At 50.2% G+C, this 21,769-nt stretch overlaps 8 protein-coding genes across 9 annotated transcripts; 3 read left to right on the top strand and 5 right to left on the bottom strand.

The window, feature by feature from the left end:
• Positions 1–485: 485 nt before the first annotated feature.
• Positions 486–6,611, bottom strand: TrAFT101_004002 (uncharacterized protein). The gene is made up of 6 exons (XM_066127043.1): positions 5,705–6,611; positions 5,480–5,632; positions 2,803–5,409; positions 2,310–2,658; positions 1,504–2,234; positions 486–1,422 (listed from the first exon to the last, which is right to left on the bottom strand). Exons 1-6 carry the CDS (start codon positions 5,717–5,719, stop codon positions 958–960), a joined length of 4,320 nt encoding a protein of 1,439 aa, XP_065983151.1. The 5' UTR covers positions 5,720–6,611; the 3' UTR covers positions 486–957.
• Positions 6,612–7,272: 661 nt separating this feature from the next.
• HIS7 (Histidine biosynthesis bifunctional protein hisB) lies at positions 7,273–8,693 on the bottom strand. Its single transcript, XM_024907275.2, has 3 exons — positions 8,196–8,693; positions 7,894–8,080; positions 7,273–7,817 (listed from the first exon to the last, which is right to left on the bottom strand). Exons 1-3 carry the CDS (start codon positions 8,493–8,495, stop codon positions 7,528–7,530), a joined length of 777 nt encoding a protein of 258 aa, XP_024766222.1. The 5' UTR covers positions 8,496–8,693; the 3' UTR covers positions 7,273–7,527.
• Positions 8,694–9,213: 520 nt separating this feature from the next.
• Positions 9,214–10,394, top strand: TrAFT101_004004 (uncharacterized protein). Its single transcript, XM_024907274.2, has one exon. It carries the CDS (start codon positions 9,524–9,526, stop codon positions 10,100–10,102), a length of 579 nt encoding a protein of 192 aa, XP_024766221.1. The 5' UTR covers positions 9,214–9,523; the 3' UTR covers positions 10,103–10,394.
• TrAFT101_004005 (uncharacterized protein) lies at positions 10,276–11,926 on the bottom strand (the record flags this gene model as incomplete). Its single annotated transcript, XM_024903033.2, has 2 exons — positions 10,276–11,129; positions 11,194–11,926. 2 exons carry the CDS (start codon positions 11,924–11,926, stop codon positions 10,276–10,278), a joined length of 1,587 nt encoding a protein of 528 aa, XP_024766220.1.
• Positions 11,927–12,014: 88 nt separating this feature from the next.
• TrAFT101_004006 (uncharacterized protein) lies at positions 12,015–12,317 on the bottom strand (the record flags this gene model as incomplete). Its single annotated transcript, XM_024903125.2, has 1 exon — positions 12,015–12,317. The coding sequence occupies one exon, from the start codon at positions 12,315–12,317 to the stop codon at positions 12,015–12,017; it is 303 nt and encodes a 100-aa protein (XP_024766219.2).
• A 2,887-nt stretch (positions 12,318–15,204) lies between these two features.
• TrAFT101_004007 (uncharacterized protein) lies at positions 15,205–15,891 on the bottom strand (the record flags this gene model as incomplete). The annotated part of the gene is made up of 1 exon (XM_066127044.1): positions 15,205–15,891. The coding sequence occupies one exon, from the start codon at positions 15,889–15,891 to the stop codon at positions 15,205–15,207; it is 687 nt and encodes a 228-aa protein (XP_065983152.1).
• Positions 15,892–17,230: 1,339 nt separating this feature from the next.
• TrAFT101_004008 (uncharacterized protein) lies at positions 17,231–19,123 on the top strand. Its single transcript, XM_024898992.2, has 2 exons — positions 17,231–18,650; positions 18,714–19,123. Exons 1-2 carry the CDS (start codon positions 17,323–17,325, stop codon positions 19,018–19,020), a joined length of 1,635 nt encoding a protein of 544 aa, XP_024766217.2. The 5' UTR covers positions 17,231–17,322; the 3' UTR covers positions 19,021–19,123.
• A 299-nt stretch (positions 19,124–19,422) lies between these two features.
• TrAFT101_004009 (uncharacterized protein) lies at positions 19,423–21,756 on the top strand. 2 transcript variants are annotated; one of them, XM_024899039.2, is made up of 5 exons: positions 19,423–20,562; positions 20,624–20,720; positions 20,782–21,053; positions 21,118–21,443; positions 21,507–21,756. In XM_024899039.2, exons 1-5 carry the CDS (start codon positions 19,619–19,621, stop codon positions 21,614–21,616), a joined length of 1,749 nt encoding a protein of 582 aa, XP_024766216.1. In that variant the 5' UTR covers positions 19,423–19,618; the 3' UTR covers positions 21,617–21,756. The 2 variants fall into 2 exon arrangements, with proteins under 2 accessions (XP_024766216.1, XP_065983153.1); XM_066127045.1 differs by having other exon boundaries at positions 21,118–21,756.
• Positions 21,757–21,769: the final 13 nt, after the last annotated feature.

Below are 21,769 nucleotides of genomic sequence, written 5' to 3' on the forward strand. Positions count from 1 at the left end.
AGCGCTGCCTTTAACAGCTCGCGACGATGATCAGGATTTGTTTTGCTTGCTATGAACTGTCATTATCATCATCTATACGCTTTGTTCAAGTACGTATTTTACTCTAAAAAACCTCAAAATTTTCAGATGCTCAACACCAATATTCATCCATCATATATGATTGATATTTGGCTACATTTAATAAATGGGTCACGTGCCCCAGCTTTTTATAGTAGCAGCAGTAGACCCCTTAGCTTATGGAGTGATGCTAAAATTAAATGACGAGGCCGGAGATGGCACAGCACTGAGACACCACATCGCCAAGGGAGAGATTATGCTCAAACAACGACTAGACGTGGGAATAGCTTCAGGATTCTTTCAAATATAGGTATCCCTGTCCATATAGCTGTGTTGCTAGTCCCTATGCCGCACAGGGAAATGAAAAATCTCTCCATAGAGTAACTTGAGCAAGTTGGCGTAGATAGATGAAGGTACACTCATATAAAGCCTCACCCCTTTATTCACTTGGTGGCCCCATGATAACTCACCCGTGCACACCGATCAACTCACAGACCATTTTTCATCAGGACAAAGGAAGAAAAGAGAAATTGTGCCAAGTTTATTCCATTGACATCAAGGAACTACGCATTGGCTGCGTTGGTCTCATTTCATTATACTTGCTACCGTTTTTTTAGTACAAAATCAGAATCCATACGTACAGCGGCCTATGCCGCAAACAACTATGAGATAGCAGCAAGCAATGAAGAAAGTAGAAAGAGGAGAAAAGTAACAGAAAAAAAGGGGGTAAAAAGAGACAAGAAGAAAAAAGAGAAAGAGCACCGGCAACGCCAATGAATGTGTCTGTAGTAGCAAATTTGCGCCATGCCCCTCCACCTCCATCGGTTATACCCCATAATCCAACACGTATTCATAACATAGCAAGTACATCCCAAGTCCATGCGTCTTGCCCATCCCCTCTTAGTTGAACGTACTCCTCGTCCGTGAGTGCACTCTTCGGCTCTCAGTGCGACGTCGAATCTGCTGTTCGTGTTTGAGGACAAGCTCGCACCACTTCGCCCGCGATCGGGGTCCACCAGCTTCCTCTTCTAAACCGGCATCTCCACGGCCAATGACGTCGGAAAGGGCCTTCATCCAGCCTTCCTTGTCTTCACCTGTATCAGCATAGAAGTCAATGACTTCGCCGTTGTTGAAGCGTATGCGGAATCCCTCTTCAACAAACATGTAGCCCTCTTCTTCTTCTGCGAAAGCAGATCGCCGGCGCTTTCCACCTTTACCGGTTGTCTCCTTCTCCATCAATGTTCTACGATCATCGATCAATCGTTTGGCATTGGAGAGATTGATTGTTGCACGGGGCTGGCGAGTAGCCTCATGATAAGCAGTCAGCTTTGTACCAACAAGCTTAAAGTATCGACGGCGCCAGTACTAAACAACGGGGTTAGTCAAAAGTTGGGAAGTTAAAGAGGGGGAGGAATGTGGATTAAAAAAATTCGAGAATAAACTTACGGGACAGTCACCACCCTGTTGGCTCAAGACACCTTCCCAATTACGGGCGAGCCTCTCTTCGGCAGCCTTGAGCTCTCGAATGCATGAATTCATGCTCTTGGGCATATCGTCGTCTGTGACGCCATTGGGGCGAGGTACAAAGAGAAGCTGAAGCTCTAGCTTTCCAATCTTGTACGGCGCCCGCCTGAGAATTCCAGAAGCATTGCCTCGCTTGCTCTTGATGGTAGAGGCGAAGCTCTCTTCCTCGCTAGCCCACTCGTTGAAGCAAACAACCTCGGCGGTGTATGGGCGACCAAAGCATCGATTCTCGTGCTCCTTTAAGGAGATGTAAGCTCGAGCAAAGCTTCCATCTTCGGCAGCTAACCGTGAAAAGAGCTCGTAGGCCGATCCGGCATCTTTACGTTGCCGCGCTAGCGCCTCTTTCTGCTGCTGCGCAAAGCGCTCCTCCTCTGCTCTCTGCCGAAGCTCAAGCTCCTTGCGCTTCTTGGGTGACGCAAAAACCCTGCTGAAGGTTGATGTCTTGGGTTTGGCCATCTTGACCGCCGCAGGCTGGACGTGAGAGTAAGTCGGCTTCTCTAGTTTTACGTTCAAGGTCAGTTGGAACTCGAGGTCGTTTGGAACGACAAGTTCAAACTCTTGGCCGATCGGTGCATTGCGAGCCAGTTCCAACCAAGCTGTTGTCACACAGTGAACGCCGTTATCCAGCGTCAGGCTAAACCAGCTTCGCTCATCTAATGAACATTTGTTAGGTATTTTTTTTTTCTGGATACTCGCAACAGAATGGGGGATAATATGCCGCTGCTTACTCTTCGGAATAGGTAGTTCAAGATCCTTCACGCCAACAACCTTGACAAAGAGACGTCCCCTCTCACCCGAGTCTGGGTTGGCCACATCAACGTTGTAGTCCTCTTCAACAACCTTATTGAGAGCGGTGGCATTGCTCTCTTGACCCGGTAGGGGTGGAACAGGGCTCAAAACCGGTTGTCCCTTTCGAATGCTGCGACGAGTTTGGCTGTTCCAGGGTTCGACGGTCCATGACTGTGGGCGATTCGCCTTGATGGGTGAATTATTAGCTGATCGTGTCCTCCAAGAATCTTCCGCATCCTTGTCGCTGGCAGTCACGAGCTTGGTGTTTTGTCGCATCAGATATCCGCGCTGAGAACAAGACGTAATATTAGCATCCAGTTGACTTGTACCTAGTGAGGTGAGTTGCTCCCCCGACACTTGTCGAGGCGAAGGGTAGTAGTGATTGGTGGAGTTAATATGCGGTATGGGGGGAATTGGACCACTGAAAGCTACCTTTTGTGTCTCGATAACTCGTTCAAAATCCTTATCCAAGCTGAGGCCCATATCCAGATCAAGGGTGAGACTCCGATTCTTAAAACTTGGATGTCGCGCCAGGAAACTGTCACTGCTCAGCTCCAGATCTTTGCCATCTCGAGGGGCAAGCCCGCGGTGCTTGTTCGGGATTGATGGAACACTTGGTATTTCGCCGCTAACGTGCCTGCGGGCTTCTCGCATGGCTACAATGTCGGAAGGCGTATTAGAGACTCTTGTCTTCAACTTGGAGCCTGAGGCCTTGATCGTTGCGAGCCGTTCGGGAATTTCGGGGGATTCTCTCTCAAGGATCGTGTGATCTTCTTCATCTTCATCTTCGGATACGGGATTGTGGATGACAGAGTCGGGGGTTCCCGACCTGTCGTCGTCATACGACTTGAATGAATCATCACCCCAACCGGTGCCGTCATAGTCTGGCTTCGGGACCAATTTTTCTGGTGTTTTAATTTGGGGGATCTCAGTTGATATTCTTGGCGACTCATCATCCAGCTCCTCTGAGACATCATGGTTGGGATCTAGCCCTGTGTCATAAGTAAAGTCCGATTCCAGGTCAGAAACCACTGAGCCCGCAAATTCGCTAACAATACTAGACTCAGCGTCATGATGGCTTTGTTCATTGGCCTCCATTGGCGAGATGGCTCGTGGGGTCAGCGCCTCTTCAGCGTCGTTCTCATGGTCCAGGGGCGAAAGCTCTTTTACTGCTTCTTTTACTGCTTCCTTGGCAGGTTCTTTGGCGGGTTCCTTGGCCGGTTCTTCAATAGTAAGGTCTTCCTCGACAGGTTTTTCTTTATGGTCAAGGCCATCTTCTGTGATTTCGCTGTCCTCTCCGCCATAGTGAGAGTGGGAGCCTTCTAGATCGTCATCAGATTGAAAGTGAGAACCATCAAGCTCATCGTCATATTCATCGTCGTAATCGGAGTCGTACATATCGAATCCGGTGGAGTCTTCATGAATGACACGATGGATAATCACACTGCTCTCCGCGGGATCTTCGTCGTCATAATCATCTTCGTCGTCATAACTCCTATCGTCATCGTCTTCATCGTCCATCAATGAATCTTCAGTTGATGGAATGGGAACGTCAGGGTCAAGAGGAAAGTGTTGGTCTCGAAGAGGACTACCAGGCGGCGAAGAAAAGTTATAATCTGCTTCGGGATCCGTCAATGCCTTGTTACCGTTAACGCGCTTCATAATAGACTCCCTGGAAATGGGCTGTGGCAGCTGATAATCCCCAATTCCTGACATGTCCCCAATATTTTCTTCTTCCTCATGAGTCTCATGGGCATCATGCGCCTCCAGCTCATCATCGTTATGAGTGTCGTTGCCGATTTGGCTATCTTGAGTGTCAACCATGGCGAGCGAGTCATCACGACCTAATGAGCTTCGGCTGCGGCCAGAGCTGCGACGAAGACGTCGCTCGCGTTGTTGTTCGGCAGCAGTCTTACCACTGCTATCATCAGACAACATCATGAGCTTAAGTCTTTCTTCAAGCGACATCTTGCCGCTAATAAAGCTCTCAATGTCGGATTTTGTGGCAGAGGTTGGAGGTGGGACGGGCAAACTTCTATGTGAGCCCTCTGGAGTTTGTGAGAGGGCTGGGGATGAGGGCACAGAGCCGGCAGACTGGCTCCTGACGTGACCTGCGCCAGGGAGGGGAGGGAGAGGGCGGTTTTCTGCGACAGATCCAACAGATCCCATGGATAAGCGCCCAGAACTGATTGCTCCTCGAGTTCCCTCGGGCATCAGACTGCCATCATCGTCGTCGCCTTCACCGTGGTGAACTAAAGAATTGTCTCTAGCCCAGTCATCGGGCCCCACAACTGGAGTCTTGTCTGTATCCTCGAGAGATGCGTCAAAGCTCTCATCATCTGGGCCACCCATGTGAGCAGGATCGTAAAGAAGATCTTCGTCATCTTCATCGTCGTCTTCTTCCGAGTCGTAACTACCTTCGCGCGAATTCGTGCCAATAGAAGAGAGATCTGGGGTGGCCATCTCATACTCGTTGATCTGAGGTGGTGCATTATCGAATGTCACGCTCTTCGTATGGCGATGTGAAGATCGACCGCTTGGGGGACCGTCTAGAGCGGAGGTGTCCGCAGACCACATGCCCGTCTCATGGTCGAAGCTACTCTTGAATTTGGAAGGAGATAGCGATGATTTTGTGGGCGAAGCTTGATCTTTGCTGGGTCCCCTCGGCGTGCTGGGGCCCGAGTAGTCTGATTTGGTTGGGCTCATCGGGGATGTAGACTTATCGCCATCGGCAGACTGAGGACCGGGCGAGCCTCCTGAAAAGTTGAATGCGCCGGGCTGGACCTTGGCTAGGGGACGTTCGATCTGAGGAATCCGAGTTGGATCATATTCCTGCTTCTGTTCAAGCGCCAAAATGTTGCTGTTCTTGACGCGGGAAGCCTTCTGGAGACGCTCGATCGAGGAGCGGCGGTGGGACGAAGGCGAGCCGGTGCTGTACATGTTTTCCGAGTTTCGATTTTGCCAGAAGACCCGCGGCGATGTCACCGAATCGGCGGGCGAAGTCTGGAATGGGGACGAGTCATTGCTGAGCGCCGACTTCTAGAAAGGCGAAAAGCCGTTGTCAGCCCGAGACACCACAACACGTAATGTCGCTAATCATTCCACAAACCTTGGAAGGAGACATTTGGTTCCAGCTAGGAGAATTACGTCTCCTTTCGGTGGGCGAAATTTCAGATAGGGGGCGGGGCTGGGGAAGGTTGGGCGCTTTCGTGGGTGATGCGTTTGGCGGCGTGCTGCCCTTCGTGATGCGCAATGGGTGCACCTGCAGAGAGAATGCAGAGGTTAGCTGCTGCGTTGCGCCGGCGGAACCAGCATTGGGTGTTGTTGGGCGCACCGGTTCAGATGACATATCGATCGAAACTGGTCTGGTTAATCCTTGCAATCAGGTCAGGCTAGGACGTGGACACATCGGCACGCAAGTCGATCAGCACAAAGGGCGATGTGACTCGGGCGAGGAATGTAACGACTAGCCGGCGTCGGTTTTTCTTCCTTCTCTTCGCAAAACGTATATAATAAAACAACAACAAAAAAAAGAGGCTAGTTTCGATACGGCAGCCTCCAAAAACGAATGATTGGAATTGAATAAGGAGAGGGGAAAGGGAAAGGGAAAGGGGGGGCGCGAGATATCAGAATGTTCGCCCGGTTAACTCTGTTCTCTTGGTGATGGTTTAAGGAAAGAAAAAAAAGAAGAAGAAGAAAAAGCTGCGTCAAAGCCCTGAACTCGACTCGGCCGCTGGCACCCAGAATCGAATTTCAACGATGACAACTTCGCGAGGGCAGAGAAGGGGGGCTATTCATTTGCAGGTCGGGGGTGTTTAAGGGAAGCGCCGTCGGGCAGCGTGATTGGCCCAACGCAAAACAAAACACGGCCCCTCAATGAGCCAGGGGTTGTCGTGGCAACGCGTCGCTATTTTGCCTAGCCTTGGGGGCTCCCCGGGGGGCACATCAGAGCTGAGGAGGGGTTCGCATGCACTAAATCTTGCTCTGCAACAGGCCTGTAGGCGGCCTGCAGCAGGGGAAAAGGGAGCCTACAGAGCCTCGTCGCCGGTGCTAGCACGCTCTGAGCTTCGGCCGGCGACGCCCAGGCTCAGCGCCTCCAGAGTCGCCATGGCAGCCGGCAGGGGTCTGAGACGAGGCAACATGCAAACAATCAGACGGCAACAGACATCTGGGCTCGGCTGAGGACGCTGATTCGGCTGATGCCGCCGCATGATGCATCTGTTTTTCACGTCCGGCCGTGATGCAGAGTCTATTCTCACTCGCATCCCACGCTAGAGCGAGCGGCCTGCAAAGCATTTTTGCCTGCCCTGTTCGCGGTGTCGTCATCGGCTCATCAGACATGCGGTCAGTTTCCGATAGATGCCCATCCCGACTCTCGTCGCATTTGGGGTTTCCTATGGCTGGCATAAAGGCAATGCATTCATGCTCCATTTCTTTTTCGTCTTCCTTCGCCCGTGGATCCATCATTTTTTTTTTTGTCTTTTCCTGGGGGGATGTTCATGCAATGCTCGCGCGCAGCCACTACAGGCGCAAGACCCCCATAACCGTGGTGTTTTCTTTTCGCTTCTTCCCTCTTCCCTTTGTTTACCTTTTTTTTTTTTTTTTTTTTTTTTTTTTTTCCATTTTGCATGACCCGTGCGATTACTAGTCGTGTCACTCCTTTTATTTTGTGTGATTACTCCGTCTTATTACCATCATTGCCTGCAGGCGACTGTGAAACACGGCAACGCCATGGTTACCGAGAAATAGGCCTGGTTTTGTGAATACGAAGCTTGAGCCATCAATTTCCTGCCCTGGCGCCTTATCAAAGTTGTGCACGTTGTGTCTTGCAACCCCAGCCTCCGTATTACCTCCTTGATCCACCCGGATCTGTAAGGCTCAACCACGCAGTAGCATTGCAGTCCCTGTAGATAATTTTGTTTGCTGCGAGATGATAAAAAAAAAACTCTATTTTTATACGAACCACTTAGTCCTCACTTCATTTACGGCTACCGCAGCTAGTTTTCTGTCCAGCCGGTAGGTAGTGAGTGGTAGCACGGCATACTGCATAGCAATATATTGATTGATATTGAAACTCCGTCAACGCACCAAAGCCATTAGCGTCGGGCTGCTTGTGTTTTTGTCAACAAACAGAAATGTTTTCTTCCCATCCATCCATCAGACACCCTGGCTCTTATTCCACTGCACGCAATCATCAAACTTGACGCCAGACCCACCAAAACAATCCAAAGCACTCCCTATCGTGAGATCTACTCGACCCCGGCTAAGCCTCTTCACAGTTTCCAAATCTTCCAAGTGCCGACCTCCGCCGGCATATGTGACCGGAATAGAACACCACCCTGCTAGGCGCTCAACCAGCTGCTCGTCGATTCCTCTCTGCAGCCCTTCGTTGTCTGCAGCGTGAATTAAAAATTCTGAGCAGTATGGCTCTAATAACTGTATTGATTCTGCAATTTGAAAATGAGCCACATTACCAAAAATTGAAGTAAATCGCCGTCATTTAGGAACGTATAGATTGCTAACCTTGGTTGATTTCCATATCTGTCAGTGTCTGCCATTTGTTCATGGCAACAAACCACTTGTCTCCTTGGCGACGGCAGCTGAGGTCAATTACCAGCTTGCTCTTATCTCCGCCAAGAGCTCCCAAGACAGCATCTAGTCTCTCCTGGCTGAAGTGGCCATCTGGGAAGAGGTAAGATGTGATGATAATCTATCATAAGGCGTCCAAGTCAGTTACTCATGGTTTATAGACAAAAAAAAAATGACTTGATTGATAAAAATCTGCGATGCTATGACTGCACGGCTTATATCTAGGAGATATTTACCTTTTCTGCTCCCGCATCAATCCATTCCTTTGCATTCTTATCATTAATGCCGCCGCCCACCTGCAGACCACCGGGCCATGCCTTCAATGCCTCTTTGGCAGCGACATCGTTTCCTCCCCCCAGCATAATCACATGAGCGCCCTCAAGCTCATTGTCTCTGTAAAGCTGGGCAAAGTGCTCTGGCGGATGCTGGGACACGTGGTTTGTCTGGAGGGCCGTGGAGGAGCTGTCCAGGGTGCCGCCCACAATCTGCTTCACCTGGCCGGCATGAAGGTCTATGCAGGGGCGGAAGCGCGTCATCTTGATGTGAAAGTCCCGACCCTGAGAGCGATATTCGGAGGTAAAGACATGAAGTTTTGTGACTCTCTCAAGATCTTCCCGCTATCCGATTGTGGGGCTGCTAGTGCTGTGGATGAGGCGACGCCACCAGCGCTATTGTTTTACATACAACTTGTACGTGTAAATATTGGTATGCATTTCGGTAGAAGAATCATAAAATTTAGCACGCTGGCCAGGACTATTTCTCCAAGGCATGAATCAGTTTAGCAAATTTCACCAAATGAGTGGCGATGGATGAGTGGCGATACTGTCTCAAGCGCTCATATCCAGGGTACATGCTCTTCACATATCAACCTCCACTTCTCCTTGCGTCTCGGTAAATATGCTTAGCTGTGGAACGGGATTGTTTGCGCTACAGGCATCGTAAGTGAAAATTCTATTGCATCTTGTCTTATTGGCTGGTTTCACAAGATATCAGACCAGCATTGTGGAACAAGACGATTATAAATTCTTTTCAGCGTACAAACATATGTATCCGGTCCTTATCTTATCAAGCCATCCGAAGGTGTCAAAAAAGGCGCCGTCAATATTTCCAAGCTACATGACTCGAACTACAAACTCTTATCTTTGATGCTCCATTAACCCATTCAAATACAAGAATACCTATTCACCTGTATTCGATCATTCTTGCTCTTGAGAGCCAAAACCTCTCTCTAGATATAGACAGTAGGCAAGGAAAGCACCAGATCATACAAGCAGTCTCTTCTCCCTTGCATTGAATCTCACTCCAATCAGCTATTCTCATGTTTCTATGTCAGCCACACAAACTTCAGCCACCAAACGCATTCAGTTCCATTCACTGAGCCACATTGTAGGCCTCCCAGCGGCCGCAATGCATGAATTAAAAGATGGACGATGCAGCACAAATTTGTAGTATTCCCCTCTCAAATATAGATCACGCAACTACAACACCTGAACAACCGATTCGCCTCGCCGTCTCTTAGGCGTTTGTTTAGTGTTTTCCCATCTTCGCAAGAGATTTCTTCATAATGGATCAAGCCGCCTCGGACATCTCGACCTGCTCAACAGACGACTGTCCCACGCCCACTTCTACTATTATGACAGACACCATGTTTGCTGATAAGAAGGACATCGTGGTTCCCATCGCTGCAGCTCCACACGTCGAGCATCATCTCGTAGCGAACAGGTCATTCATGATTCGTACGAGACAAAAGCCACACCTTTATCTTACTCTTGAACATGGCGAGTTAAAATTGCTAGAGAATATTACGGTCGGAGGGGGCTGGCTCTGGTACTGTTTCAAGAATTGCGGATGGTACGGCTTTCGTAATACCGTCTCTGGCACGTACCTCGGGCACGCGTGGTGGGATGACAGACACAGGCTTCTAGCAAATGCTCCTCACCACAGAGCTGACGAATATTTCATAGCAGATAGGCAAACAGATGGCGGTTATACACTTTTAGCGCGGAAGGATGATCAATTGTTGCCGGTAGTCATTTCGGAGTTTCATATGCTGCTTGGGCAAGCAGAGGAGGCAAATGGGACGGCGTGGGAATTCGTTGATACCAAGTTTATTAACATGCAGGTTCTTTTGAAACATCTCTGAATCTTCATTTAGGTAGGCTGGTATGGAAACATATCGGCAACGCAACAAGATTGATTCACACAAAGCAGACAAGGCAATTGTTCTTTTCAACAGAATATAAAAACTTTGATATCATATTACTCGCAACGCAAAATAAAACACTATATAACCCCTTTATCCGTAAAATGAATCTATCATTTCTTTTCTGCGTGTTCTTCACGAACGCTATCAGAAAGGCCAGCTGGGTCCATGCCGTCAACAGTGCCGTCAAACATGCCCTGGATCTCCACGATGGGGCCCTTGTAGTTCTTGCGGCCATCAAAGATCCAGGTTCCGCCGGAAATGAGAAGAATGACGCCAAAGGCAACGATACAGTAGTTCATGTTGGAAGGTGTGACGGGAATCGCCGGAGGGAATACAAACAGGACAGTGGTGAGAATGGCCCAGCAGATTCCAACAATGTTGCAGGTCCAGCCAAGCCAGTTGGGAAGCTTGAAAGGGCGGTTCTCGGGAAGCATCTTGCGGCCTCTGCAGACGTTGATGAGCGGGGGGATGGCATAAGTAACGCCAAGCGCTACAACGGACGCTGATGTAATGGCGTTGAAGGTGCTGGAAGAGCCCAGGAAAATGCAGCCGAAAATAATAACCCATGCGGTCGTCCAAAGCAAGGCATTAATAGGGACATCAAGGGTAGGGTGAACCTGGGAGAAGACGTGGCTGAAAGGCATTCCGCGGTCTCGGGCAAAAGCGTAGCTCATTCGGGTGCTGGTGGCGACTAGGGTGACGGTGGTGAAAAGCATGCACACGAGAGGGAACATGAGCAGGCACACGCTGCCGGCCTTGCTCTTGGTGGCGTCCATGAAGATCTGAAGCAGCGGGCCTTCGGCAGCGCTGATCACATCATCGACGTTGTTGATAACAAACATGAGGCAAGTGAGGAAGATGAAACCAGTGAACATGCCGATACCGATGCAGTACATCATAATCTTGGGGCCCTCCTTTTGCGGGTTCGGAATCTCTTCAATCATGTGTGCCACAGCATCGAAGCCTATTAAGAAGAGATGAGTCAGTAATTGCTACATCCATGATTGCTGTGTTGACTGTTTACGTACCTGTCAAAGCAAAGGCTCCCTGCAGCAAACCGAGCAGCCAAGCCAGACCATCCGGCCAGCCAACCTCGTTAATGAAGTTGCCGTAGACGAACTCGCCACTTTGATAGTCGGGCGTAGCGCACGCCAAAACGGTGATGCTGATGATGACGAAGCCGCCAACAGACCAGAAGAAGGCGGCCTTGGTAAAGAGAGGAAGAAGTCTAGTGGCGAAAGCGTTGATGACCAAGGCAGCGAGGGCAAACGCAATGTAGATCAAAAACTGATGCCATGCTTTGGGCTCAAAATCCGGGTGCATAAGCTGAATGATGTTCATGATGAACGTGCTGCCCAGCAAACCACCAGTAGCGCTGAGGGCGACCCAGCCAGACACATTGATCCATCCTGTCGCGTAGCTGATGCCGCGGCTGTATTTCGGCCATGAAACGATGGCGGCCCAGTGGTACTGGCCACCAGCTGTGGGATACGCGGAGAGAAACTCTGCCAGAGAAACGGCCTGGGTCATGTTACAGACACCGGCCACCATCAGACCCCAGATAACGGCACTTGAACCTCCGGAGGGGAGGGCCAGTGAAAGTGAGGCGGCCAGCGCAGTCCATGTGTTGAGAATGGCGAAAGCAAGGCCCAGCATAGAAATCAAGGAAAAGTTTCGCTTGAGCTCCTGCTTGTGACCCAGTTGTGCCAGGTGGGCAGCCTCTGGGGAGAGGTCAGATTTGGGGTCGCTGTAGTCTTCCATGGTTGGTTGTCTTGGGCGTGGGACAACTTGGAACGGAAAGAATGAAGGAAATCCGGCACAAGAGCCGGGAATGCAGGAGCTTTTTGACTTAGAGGACCGGAACCGGGACCGGGAGCCAAATGCTTAAAGGCGTCAGACTACCGGCACTGGGGACCGGGGGCGAGTTCCTGATAAACTTAACTAGACAGCATCTCCATGCGCGATAGACGGTCGGGACCCCCGAGGACAGTGCCATGTTGGAGTCGGAGAACTGGAGAAAACTGGGGTTGCTCCCCCAGACAAGCCCGTTTTTGATAACGCGCTGAGATGTGCCTCGCGCTGATTGGCCCGTCGGACCCAAGAACCAGCTAGCTCCAACTTCTCCATCCAATGGCACGCGGACGGTCGGCATTGGGGTATCAATGGGGTAATCTTCTTGTTTTTTTGGGACCATTCGCCCGCACGTTCCCTGAGTCGTGACGAAACAAGGGAAATATCGAGATTCGCCTTTTGGGCTCTGGGGAAGCTTTTCGCCTCCAGGATTACATGTTGCACACGAAGCTGCCGGCACCGGTATGCGCACCGGTGGACCGCGTTAGATAACGAGGTGAGACGACGCCTGCGATGCTAGCTTGGCATTTGGGTTATCGCCAGTGGGCCCGGTGCGCGTCGCATCGCAATCATGGAAGTGGGAGCCTGGAGACAGGTGGTGCGCAGGATGGAGCAACCCTGACTCAAGATCAGCTCAATGACGAGGTCCAGCCCCTGCCTTATCTTCAAATGCGACTCCGCCTCGCGCATTGAACGCTGTCAACGTCGTAATGGCCATGTACAATGCGATGGATACAGATTCATACGGGTCCAGCCCATGCCTGCGCGTTGCGTCAATAGCCTTTTCCCGAGAACAAGCCTCCGCGCACAGCATTCTTCCATTTTTCCATTTGGCGCAGCGTGCCTGGCCTTGGAAAACTTTGACGTATGCCACAGCCGGTTTGGGCGAATGCCGTAGATCCCGCTGACGAAAGCCTTGGCCAGATCTGGTCGCTGAATGGCCCAAGCCTCAAAAAGCCTCAAAAGCCTCTCCCCAAAACCTTCCGAGTCAAGGTCAGCGGCGGCGATTTTTCCTTCTGTGCAGATTCTCCCGAGTCTTCCTTGACTTCTCCACGCCAGGTACGCGCTAGTGCGCCACTTTTCCTGTGTGCTGGGCATGCTACTCCATTTCTCAGCCTCCTGCAGCTTGATTCGCCTCCGACATTTCCCACGAGATTTTGACAGGCGCTCACCCTGACGGAGCAACAACTGACAGCTAATGAGCCGGGTGACATGTAAATACGGCGTAGGTATTGCTGCGTCGTGACGGAATTGCTCGGACGCGAGATGGGACATGTCAGGGACACTTCTCCCCGCACTATTCAGCGCCACATCGGAACAAGTTGGAGGTTGCCAGATTATTGCCCCATAACCCGGAACCGGATGTGTCGAATATCACACCACGAACCTGCGAATGGTCACGATGCAGCTGTGAAATACCACTTCCTTCCGGTCGTCCCCCGCAAAGGCTAATTCCCCAGCTTACGGGGCTGCGGAGTTGGTAACCTGGGGAAGCGAGGTCTCGACGAAATGAAGGTCTGGAGGCGGTGACGGTTGACTTGCGTTGACGCCTACATTGTCGCGAAGTCATTTGGCCATCAACATTGCTTTGGGTTTTGGCAGGTCTAGATTTTGCGGTGGCGCTTTCGCCACAACGTGCGCTTCTCCGGGGCAGGCACGTGATTTCAAATTAGATGTGGCTCGCTTACCGCTAGCTTTATCTCCTCGTATCGCATCGGACCAGGAACCAGAGCCACTAACTGTAATCACCGGCCGGAGCTGCTTGACTTCGCACGCCGCCCTCTAGTTTCAGTCATTTCAGCTGTTAGGCCTCAACTGACCGCTATCTCTGCGGCATTGCTTCTGCAGCTCTTGCTGCTAACTACTAGCCGTCGCTTTTACGAAGCAACAGCTAGATATGTTAAAATATGACTAATCTTTGTGGACTGCTCGGGTACTCGTGCACATTAGTAAGAAGGTTTGAGGCTGATGGGCTTGGCCGTATTGGGCTTGTATTGTTTGTACGGTTTGCATGGTCTCAACACTAGACCAGCCAGCTATCAGATAGTTCTCGATTCCAATTGACGAGTTTTGTCCGACTCGCATTAACAAGATTAACAAATGAAACAAGGCGCTGTGTCAGTAGACGGCATCATCCGAGCTATTGGAAACCAGTCTTAGCGTTTGAACTACTGCACTACGGCAAATTTCAGAACGGCAATTCTTTCCTCTCATGCAGTGCAAACGACCGCCGGTAGTTCGCGGATCATCATCGGTCCGCAAGGTTGGGTGCCTTATCAAGTGAGAAGCTGAAGCCGGCTGGGTCAATATGTGGAAGTCAGCCGGCGCGCTTGTTTTCTCCTCGGCATCTGCGGATGCTGTACTATCTGCCATACCTATTACCAGACAGACATGACAGGAACAGTAGCCTAAACCAGATCAAGAACATCCGTTGGTGCGGAAAACGAGACTGCGACTGGGCAAAGGGCTCTCCCGCCTTGCACAGGTGGCGTATCGGCTTTGACCTCGACTCCGTCGATGAAGATACGCGAGTTCCTACATGCATATTGATGATTGATATGATCTAAATTAAGACCAAATAATCGGCATTTGTTTTTATACAGCATCAACCGCTTGCTGGATCTGCTGTTGGTGTAGCCCTATGATCGCTTTGATAGAGACAAGATGACAAATGTTTATAAACCATACCGCGGCTCTGCAATACCACTAGTTCTACCACAGTAAAAAAAACTCCATCATCGATGACTTGGTTATGGTAAACCTTGTCCCGCGTCGTAGAGCCTCTTGTTCTGTCCTCCACTCATCTGAAAGGGAATACATAATGTACCCATCTGGGTCCATAGCTGAGTGCGACTCGGACTGATCTGGAGGCACAAGGGGGATTCCCTCTTAATCCGATAAATCAGATCTGGATTCGACATGAAAGGCGCGCTCATAGCCACGGCAATGTCCAATATCCCGATATATTTCTCAATGGCCTTGCAGGCAATTATTGCATCGAACCCATGATTCAAGATTACTGGGCTCGTCTTCCTCCACATGCGGATGAGAATATCGTTACTATCGCCGTGGCGGGCGACTGTGTTGTTGGTATAACGAGCTGCATAAGGTGCAACCAGATGCAAATATGCAAGTTTCAAATTACGGAGCTGCTGGATGAGATGGATAAATTGCGGAACGCTCAGTGCCTACAGCATCGACAACCGCGCGCATAGCCTCAACTGTAAACTGAGAACGGTTCTCAACGTTGCCGCTGTAGGATTCTGCCCGCTGGTTGGCCGTGTCTTGGATAAACTGGTCGATGAGAAAGCCGTAGCCGTCGTGAACTTCCATACCACAAAGTCAGCATCATTCACAGCACGCCGTGCCGCTGTTGCAAAAATTTTTATCAGAGCTTTGATTTCTTCTGTTGTCAACTCTACCGGAATAGGATGATCTTTGCTGTAGGGTATCAAGCTTGAAGCAGCAAATTGGATTGAGTCTTTTGACAAGCCAAACAGGGCTACATCTTCTTCAAACACAAGAGGATGCGCAGCGCGGCCAAGAGCCCCAATCTGAAGATAGATATGTGACCCCTGAGCATGAACAGTGGCCGTGACCGCTTTCCAGGCCGCAACTTGCTCATTTGTCCAGATTCCCGGAGGATGCGGGTAGTCGTAGGCGCGGGGTGATATTATTGCCATCTCGGAAATGGCAAGTGTCCCCGGATAGCTGGCGCCCCCAGCGAAATACGCCGGCACCATGGAGACTAGCGGGACATGTAGCCTACAGTTTCGAAGTCTCGCCATGGGTGCCATGATAATCCTGTTGGAGATGATTCCATTGCCGATTTTCGATGGGCAGAACAGGACGGTATTTGCTGCTGGGGTGTCCATGGGTTAAAAATCAAAAACTTTTTATTAGAAAGAACGGAAAAGCGTGCCAATTCCAGCCGCACACTAGCTTTTCGAATGAATATTGCCACAACCTATCGAGGGTTGCGCAAAGCAGCACCGTATGGGCTCAGGTTTGTTGAGAAGTCTCATCGAGTCTTGTTCTTATAGTTCCGAGCGTCGACCAGGGCTTCTCATGACGCTTCTTTCATTTAAGCATGTACAAATACCGAAAATGATTAGCTGCATAGCTCGCGGACGTACAATTCTTCCGAACATAAGCCCCCGATACTATGAAAAAGCTATTTTGACTATTTGCCAAGCTACCAAGCAGGCGCCGAGCTGAAAAGCCTTTGAGAGTAGGTTACCTTCTAGTGGGATAGAGCGAAAAGCTCCTTGAGCCCTCGCAAGTATGTCCTAGGTGCCCGCGCCTTTGGACATGTCAAGTTGATACTTTGCTGTCCCTGGTATCTGATATGCGTATATTTAGGAGAAATAGGTAGGAGATTGTATGGGTTGTTGAGTCATTCTCATTGACGATATCCTGGTCTATTGGCTCTCAGTTGCGGTTGCGGCTGCAGCTTCATAAGATCTTATTAAGCCTTGTCGAGCTGCGGGCTGGCATATACGATGATTTTTATCTAAATTGATGCTTACATTCTGATGAATTCTATTGTATTGCCATTGAGCGATTAATAATCTTGAGGAAACAAACAACTATTATGTTGGGGATGACAGCTATTGCTGGGCGTCACCAACATGGTCTCAACCGTGTTAGGTAAGGTAAACCTCCGCTGCGGACGCCGCACCCGCATCAAGAATCCGCAGCCCCACGCCCACCTGCAGAGCAACGCGGATACATGTCGGATAAATATACTATGGACTCGTTCACCGGGGCGTGCCAGATTTGGCTGAGGGAATAAGCTGCCAGCATGAATAATCACCAGGATTTATTACCTAGGTAGGTATATGATATGTCTTTATTGGTCGAGATACATACGTAGGATGCATGTATGTAGTGCTCCATACATGTACCGAAGATATCACTGACGTGCTTTACACGAGCACAGCACGACGCTCTGACACTGTGAATCTGGCTAGGCCAACTCGAGTGCGTTCGTTGGTGGCCCTGACCCGCCCCGAGCCAGATGCTAGCACCAGATGAAGTCCCAAGTGTCAAATCACATAGCGGAGATGCCGCCAAATTAACCCGTTTTGCCGCATAGCGACCTTAGTCCTGGCCAACTACCGGCCGTAGGGCCAGCGGATCGCTCCACCGAGAACGGGCCCGGCCAGGCTTTACCAATTTCTTATACATCACCCGAGGAGCACTGCAGTCTCTTATAAGAACCAGGGGGCTCGCTGATTAACCGCCATGCCTGGCAGACAGATGCCTAGTCCGTCATCTTCACTCTGCCGTGCGCGGACAAGAAGATGGCGTCCGTCCACAAGGAAGAGATAGCGTTGGAAAGCCCTCCATTGACGGTTGGGTCGGACAAAGGCAGCGGCCCGGACGAAATCGAATTTGAGGCCGAAGATGACGAAAATGCAATCAATCGCCGTATTTCCGTCGCCATCTCGACGCACTCCATGGCCAAACGGCCCGAGACGCTGCTCCACGAGGCCTGCTTCCTCTTTGTGGTTTCCATGGCCCAGTTTCTTGCGCAGACAGGTCTCGCCATCTCGGTCATCCCCGCACACATCATCGGTCAAAGCTGGGAGAACGTTCAGGACGGGCAATTGAGCTGGTTTGCGGCCGCTTATTCTCTAACCAGCGGAACGTTTATTCTCGTCGCCGGTCGGCTCGGCGACTTGTACGGACACCGGCGGCTTTTCGTCATCGGCTTCTTCTGGTACGGGCTGTGGTCCCTTCTGGCCGGCTTTGGTGTCTACGGATCAACACCGACCTTTTTCATCGTTTGCCGCGCTTTTCAGGGCATTGGGACCGGATTGGTGCTACCGAATGCGGTGGCTATCTTGGGGAGGACTTATCCGCCAGGACGACGGAAAGAATTGGTCTTCAGCCTCTTTGGAGCAACTGCCCCGGCTGGGTTCAATGTCGCAGGCGTGTTTATCGCTCTGCTGGCAGAGAGGGTATGGTGGCCTTGGTCTTACTGGATCATGGCAATCTACTGCTGGAGCCTTTCCGTGGCAGGCTTTTTTGTGATCCCACGATCGCTGGATCCCCCAGCGGGATCAAGTAGTGCGTTGAAAACAGGCCGCAGGTTTGATTTCATTGACAAGATTGACATCCCCGGTGCTTTCTTTGGAATCACTGGCCTTATGTTCATCAACTTCTCGTGGAACCAGGCGCCGATTGTCGGATGGTCGAATCCATACACCTATATCCTTCTCATCATTGGATTCCTATCGCTCGGTGTATTTGCATTTGTGGAGCGCAAGGCGAAATTCCCTCTATTGCCGACTTCCATCTTTACGGGTGACCTTGGCTGGACTCTAAGCTGTATAGTGGCAGGATGGGCCAGCTTTGGCATCGGACTTTACTACTATTACCAGATCATGGAAATCATCAAAGGCGACTCACCACTCCTGGCAATTGCCAAATGGTCCCCAGCGCCAGTGATGGGCGTTGTTGCAGGCCTCACGACGGCGTACTTGCTTAGCCGTGTATCGCCGAGCGTAATCATGTTTATGGCAATGAGTGGGTTCCTTATCGGCAGCACACTGATCGCTACACTTCCAATTCACCAGACATACTGGGCGCAGACCTTTGTAATGACGGTTATCTACCCTTTTGGCATGTATGTAGAGCAAGCATCCCGAAATGAACTTGAATATGAGTGGAGCGCTAACTTGGATATTAGGGACATGTCGTTTCCCGCAGGATGTATCCTTTTGAGTAACTCGATGCCTCCCGAGCACCAAGGCCTCGCGGCGTCTCTCATTGCTACGACGATCAACTATTCCATCTCCATCAGTCTAGGTTTTGCAGGCACCATTGAAACTCATCTTAATCGTAAAGGAAGTGATTTGCTTAGAGGATATAGGGCGGCATTGTACTTCGCCGTGAGTTTGGCAGGATTTGGAATGGTCTTGACGATGCTGTTCATGCTTGTCTCGTGGAAGCGAAGTCGTAAGCGGGCCAAAGCGAGCACTCCGCCGGCTGTATAGCAGTGCATTTTTGCATGTCTTTCTAGTTTTACTGTTGCCAAAATACAAGTAGACTCCACTGTTACACAGGTCATGATACAGACCCATACGAAGATGTTAACCCATGAGGCTCTCCAACGCCGCCACGTTACGCCATGCATCGCCGTAGGCTAGCGCCATGCTAGAAAGTTTTAACCTTAAATATCATGCGCAGAAATATTTGAGGAGAAGCAATAGTATATCGAGAGTTCTGTTTGGTCCCTCTCTTGGAGACGTGCATTATTAAGTAGTGCTGACAAATGGCGCACTGCTAGTACCAGGCTCAGTAAAGCAACCCCAGGTACATGCACTATTAAACAGCCATGCTGGCCCATGCGGAATTTCCGCACTTCCGCAACTTTGGCCAGCCTCAACTTATTCCGTTGAAAGTTGTCAAACTTGGAAACCAGTGCGACGTAGCTGACCACCATAGGACACGGCTATTGCTAAACGAGCCATGTCAGCCGTGCGTACAACTATTAATCCCTCAGCATGTAGGTGACGCAATGACTCTGGCGGAATCCCGCACCGCAGGATGCTGGTCTAACGGGGAGACAATACAGAGTAGTCGCTTCATAGCATGGCATCTCCATCCTGGAATGACGAGCCAGTGAATTATGCTCAACTGTCATGCGAGCCTTGTAGAAAAGGCAAACGGCGATGTGACCGAGCATTGCCCAGATGTGGGCTGTGCTCTAGAAAGGGGGTCGGATGCGTTTATCTTTCACGTCGTCAAGCTCGCGAGACTCATCGGAAACCGATACAAACTCGAAGTGAGAGCCGATTGGCTGCTACAGCTACGCCAAACAATTTGCCAAGCTCTAGTGTGAATGGTTCCCGCTCGAACAGTCGAGTTGATAGCCACGTCTCTCATGCGAGTACTCCCTTTGTGAGCCTTGAATCCCCTGCAACCTCGGAGGACGCCGCCTCAGCAACTGCGTTATACTTCATCGCACCACACATTTTTCAGCAGGCACAGCTCGAGCTGCCCCAGATTCATGTCTCTATACCAGCAAATCTATCGCCATTCCAAAACAACTCCTCTCGCATCCGGAGCATCGCCTATACTTTCTTTGACTCAATTCACTGGTGGATGCCCATTATCTCGAAAAGGGGATTCTTTGCGCATCTGTTGAATCCCCTATCACAGCGCCGAAGCGAGCTCAGTCTGCTCATCATATGCATGCAGCTTTACTGTGAGCCCGATTTTAGCCCTGGTACGGGGACGCTTGGCATCAATGCTTTGTATCACGATGCCAAGAGATTGCATTTTAGGATGGAGGCCGCTGGTGTCTTGTCACTCCGACTTCTCCAAGCGGGTATCTTGATTGCGCTGTACGAGTTAGGGCAAGCCATTTACCCGGCCGCGTATCTAACAGTTGGTTCTTGCGCGCGATATGCCACAGCAATTGGTGTCGATAAACTGACAGACAACGAGACATCCATTGGGTATGGAAATACTCGCACCCTGTCTGAGGTTGAGGAACGAAGACGTGCGTGGTGGATCATTTTATTTCTAGATCGGTGAGTCTGGTTATATGACACGCTACAAAGTATTCTGCTCTGTATGCTAACAAATTTACAGGTTTTTAAACATCAATAACCCCGGCAGGTCACTAGCAACCAAAAACCCGACGTTCAATGACTTCCTTCCGGTTGATGACAAACTATGGGATGACGGCGTGAGATTGCCCGCCTTTCTACCATCCTGTTACGAATAATTATACCTAACAGCTTAATTAGATTGTTAAAGCGAGCGATTTTTACACTATATCTCAAGCGTTTACTCTCGAGATGGGTATGTTTTCCCGATTTGGGCAGGCCACCTATATGCTCAACCAGGCTCTCGACCTTGTGAGCCCGGATAACCAACAGAGCGCAATCGAGAGAAACCAGCAGATAACCCAATTAAGACGAACAGTTTATGCATTAATAACGGTTTCAAACGCTGAAGCTGATGCCAGAGAGCTGAGGGTATGCGCTGGCTTCTGTCCCCAGCTATCTATTTGCTCTAGGTAAGGATTGGATCTAGAATCGAGATGTATAAGCGAGGTACATGACTTCTGATAGCCTTGGCAGTATCATATTCTTGCTTCAAGAGCATCAATGGCGAGTGAACCGCAATAATATGAGCGATGTGCCCAATAATGTCTCAGCGAGAGACACTTGGGATGAGACTATATCCTCTCTGGACTACATAGCTACAGCTTGTCAAGGCTTTCGAGACCATGTGGTAGATGCCACCTCCGCACTGGTCGCCACTCCATTTCTGGCCCATGTGGTATATCAGGCAGCATTGTTTCTAATTCGGATGGGTCAAGGGGCTCCTGATAGTATCGTAACTGGGCGCATATCCCTCTATAAGGGCCTCTTGCAAGATATTGCTGCCAGATGGAAGATGGCTAGTATGTGTATACCTGAGAGACTTCCCGTATCACGATATATTAGTTTGCTGATTACATAGCTAGGCGTCTATTTGAGCATCTTGGAGGCGCAAGAAATCACGACGGCTTCCGAGGCCATGTGTGGTCCTCGACCCTTTAGGTATTCTCATGAAACTAATCGTAATAAGGAGTAATGGAAAACAGATTATGTATATCATGAATATTCCGCAGATGTTGCATTTCTAATATCAAATTTGAAGGGATTGAAGCCGTGAACTGTGACCAAAGCCCATGAATTCCCTTCATCTTGATTCGTTGAACAGCAAAAGCTTGTAATGCCAGACATA

This window comes from Trichoderma asperellum, chromosome 2 (assembly GCF_020647865.1).
Source record: "Trichoderma asperellum chromosome 2, complete sequence".
Classification (NCBI taxonomy): Eukaryota; Fungi; Ascomycota; class Sordariomycetes; order Hypocreales; family Hypocreaceae; genus Trichoderma; species Trichoderma asperellum.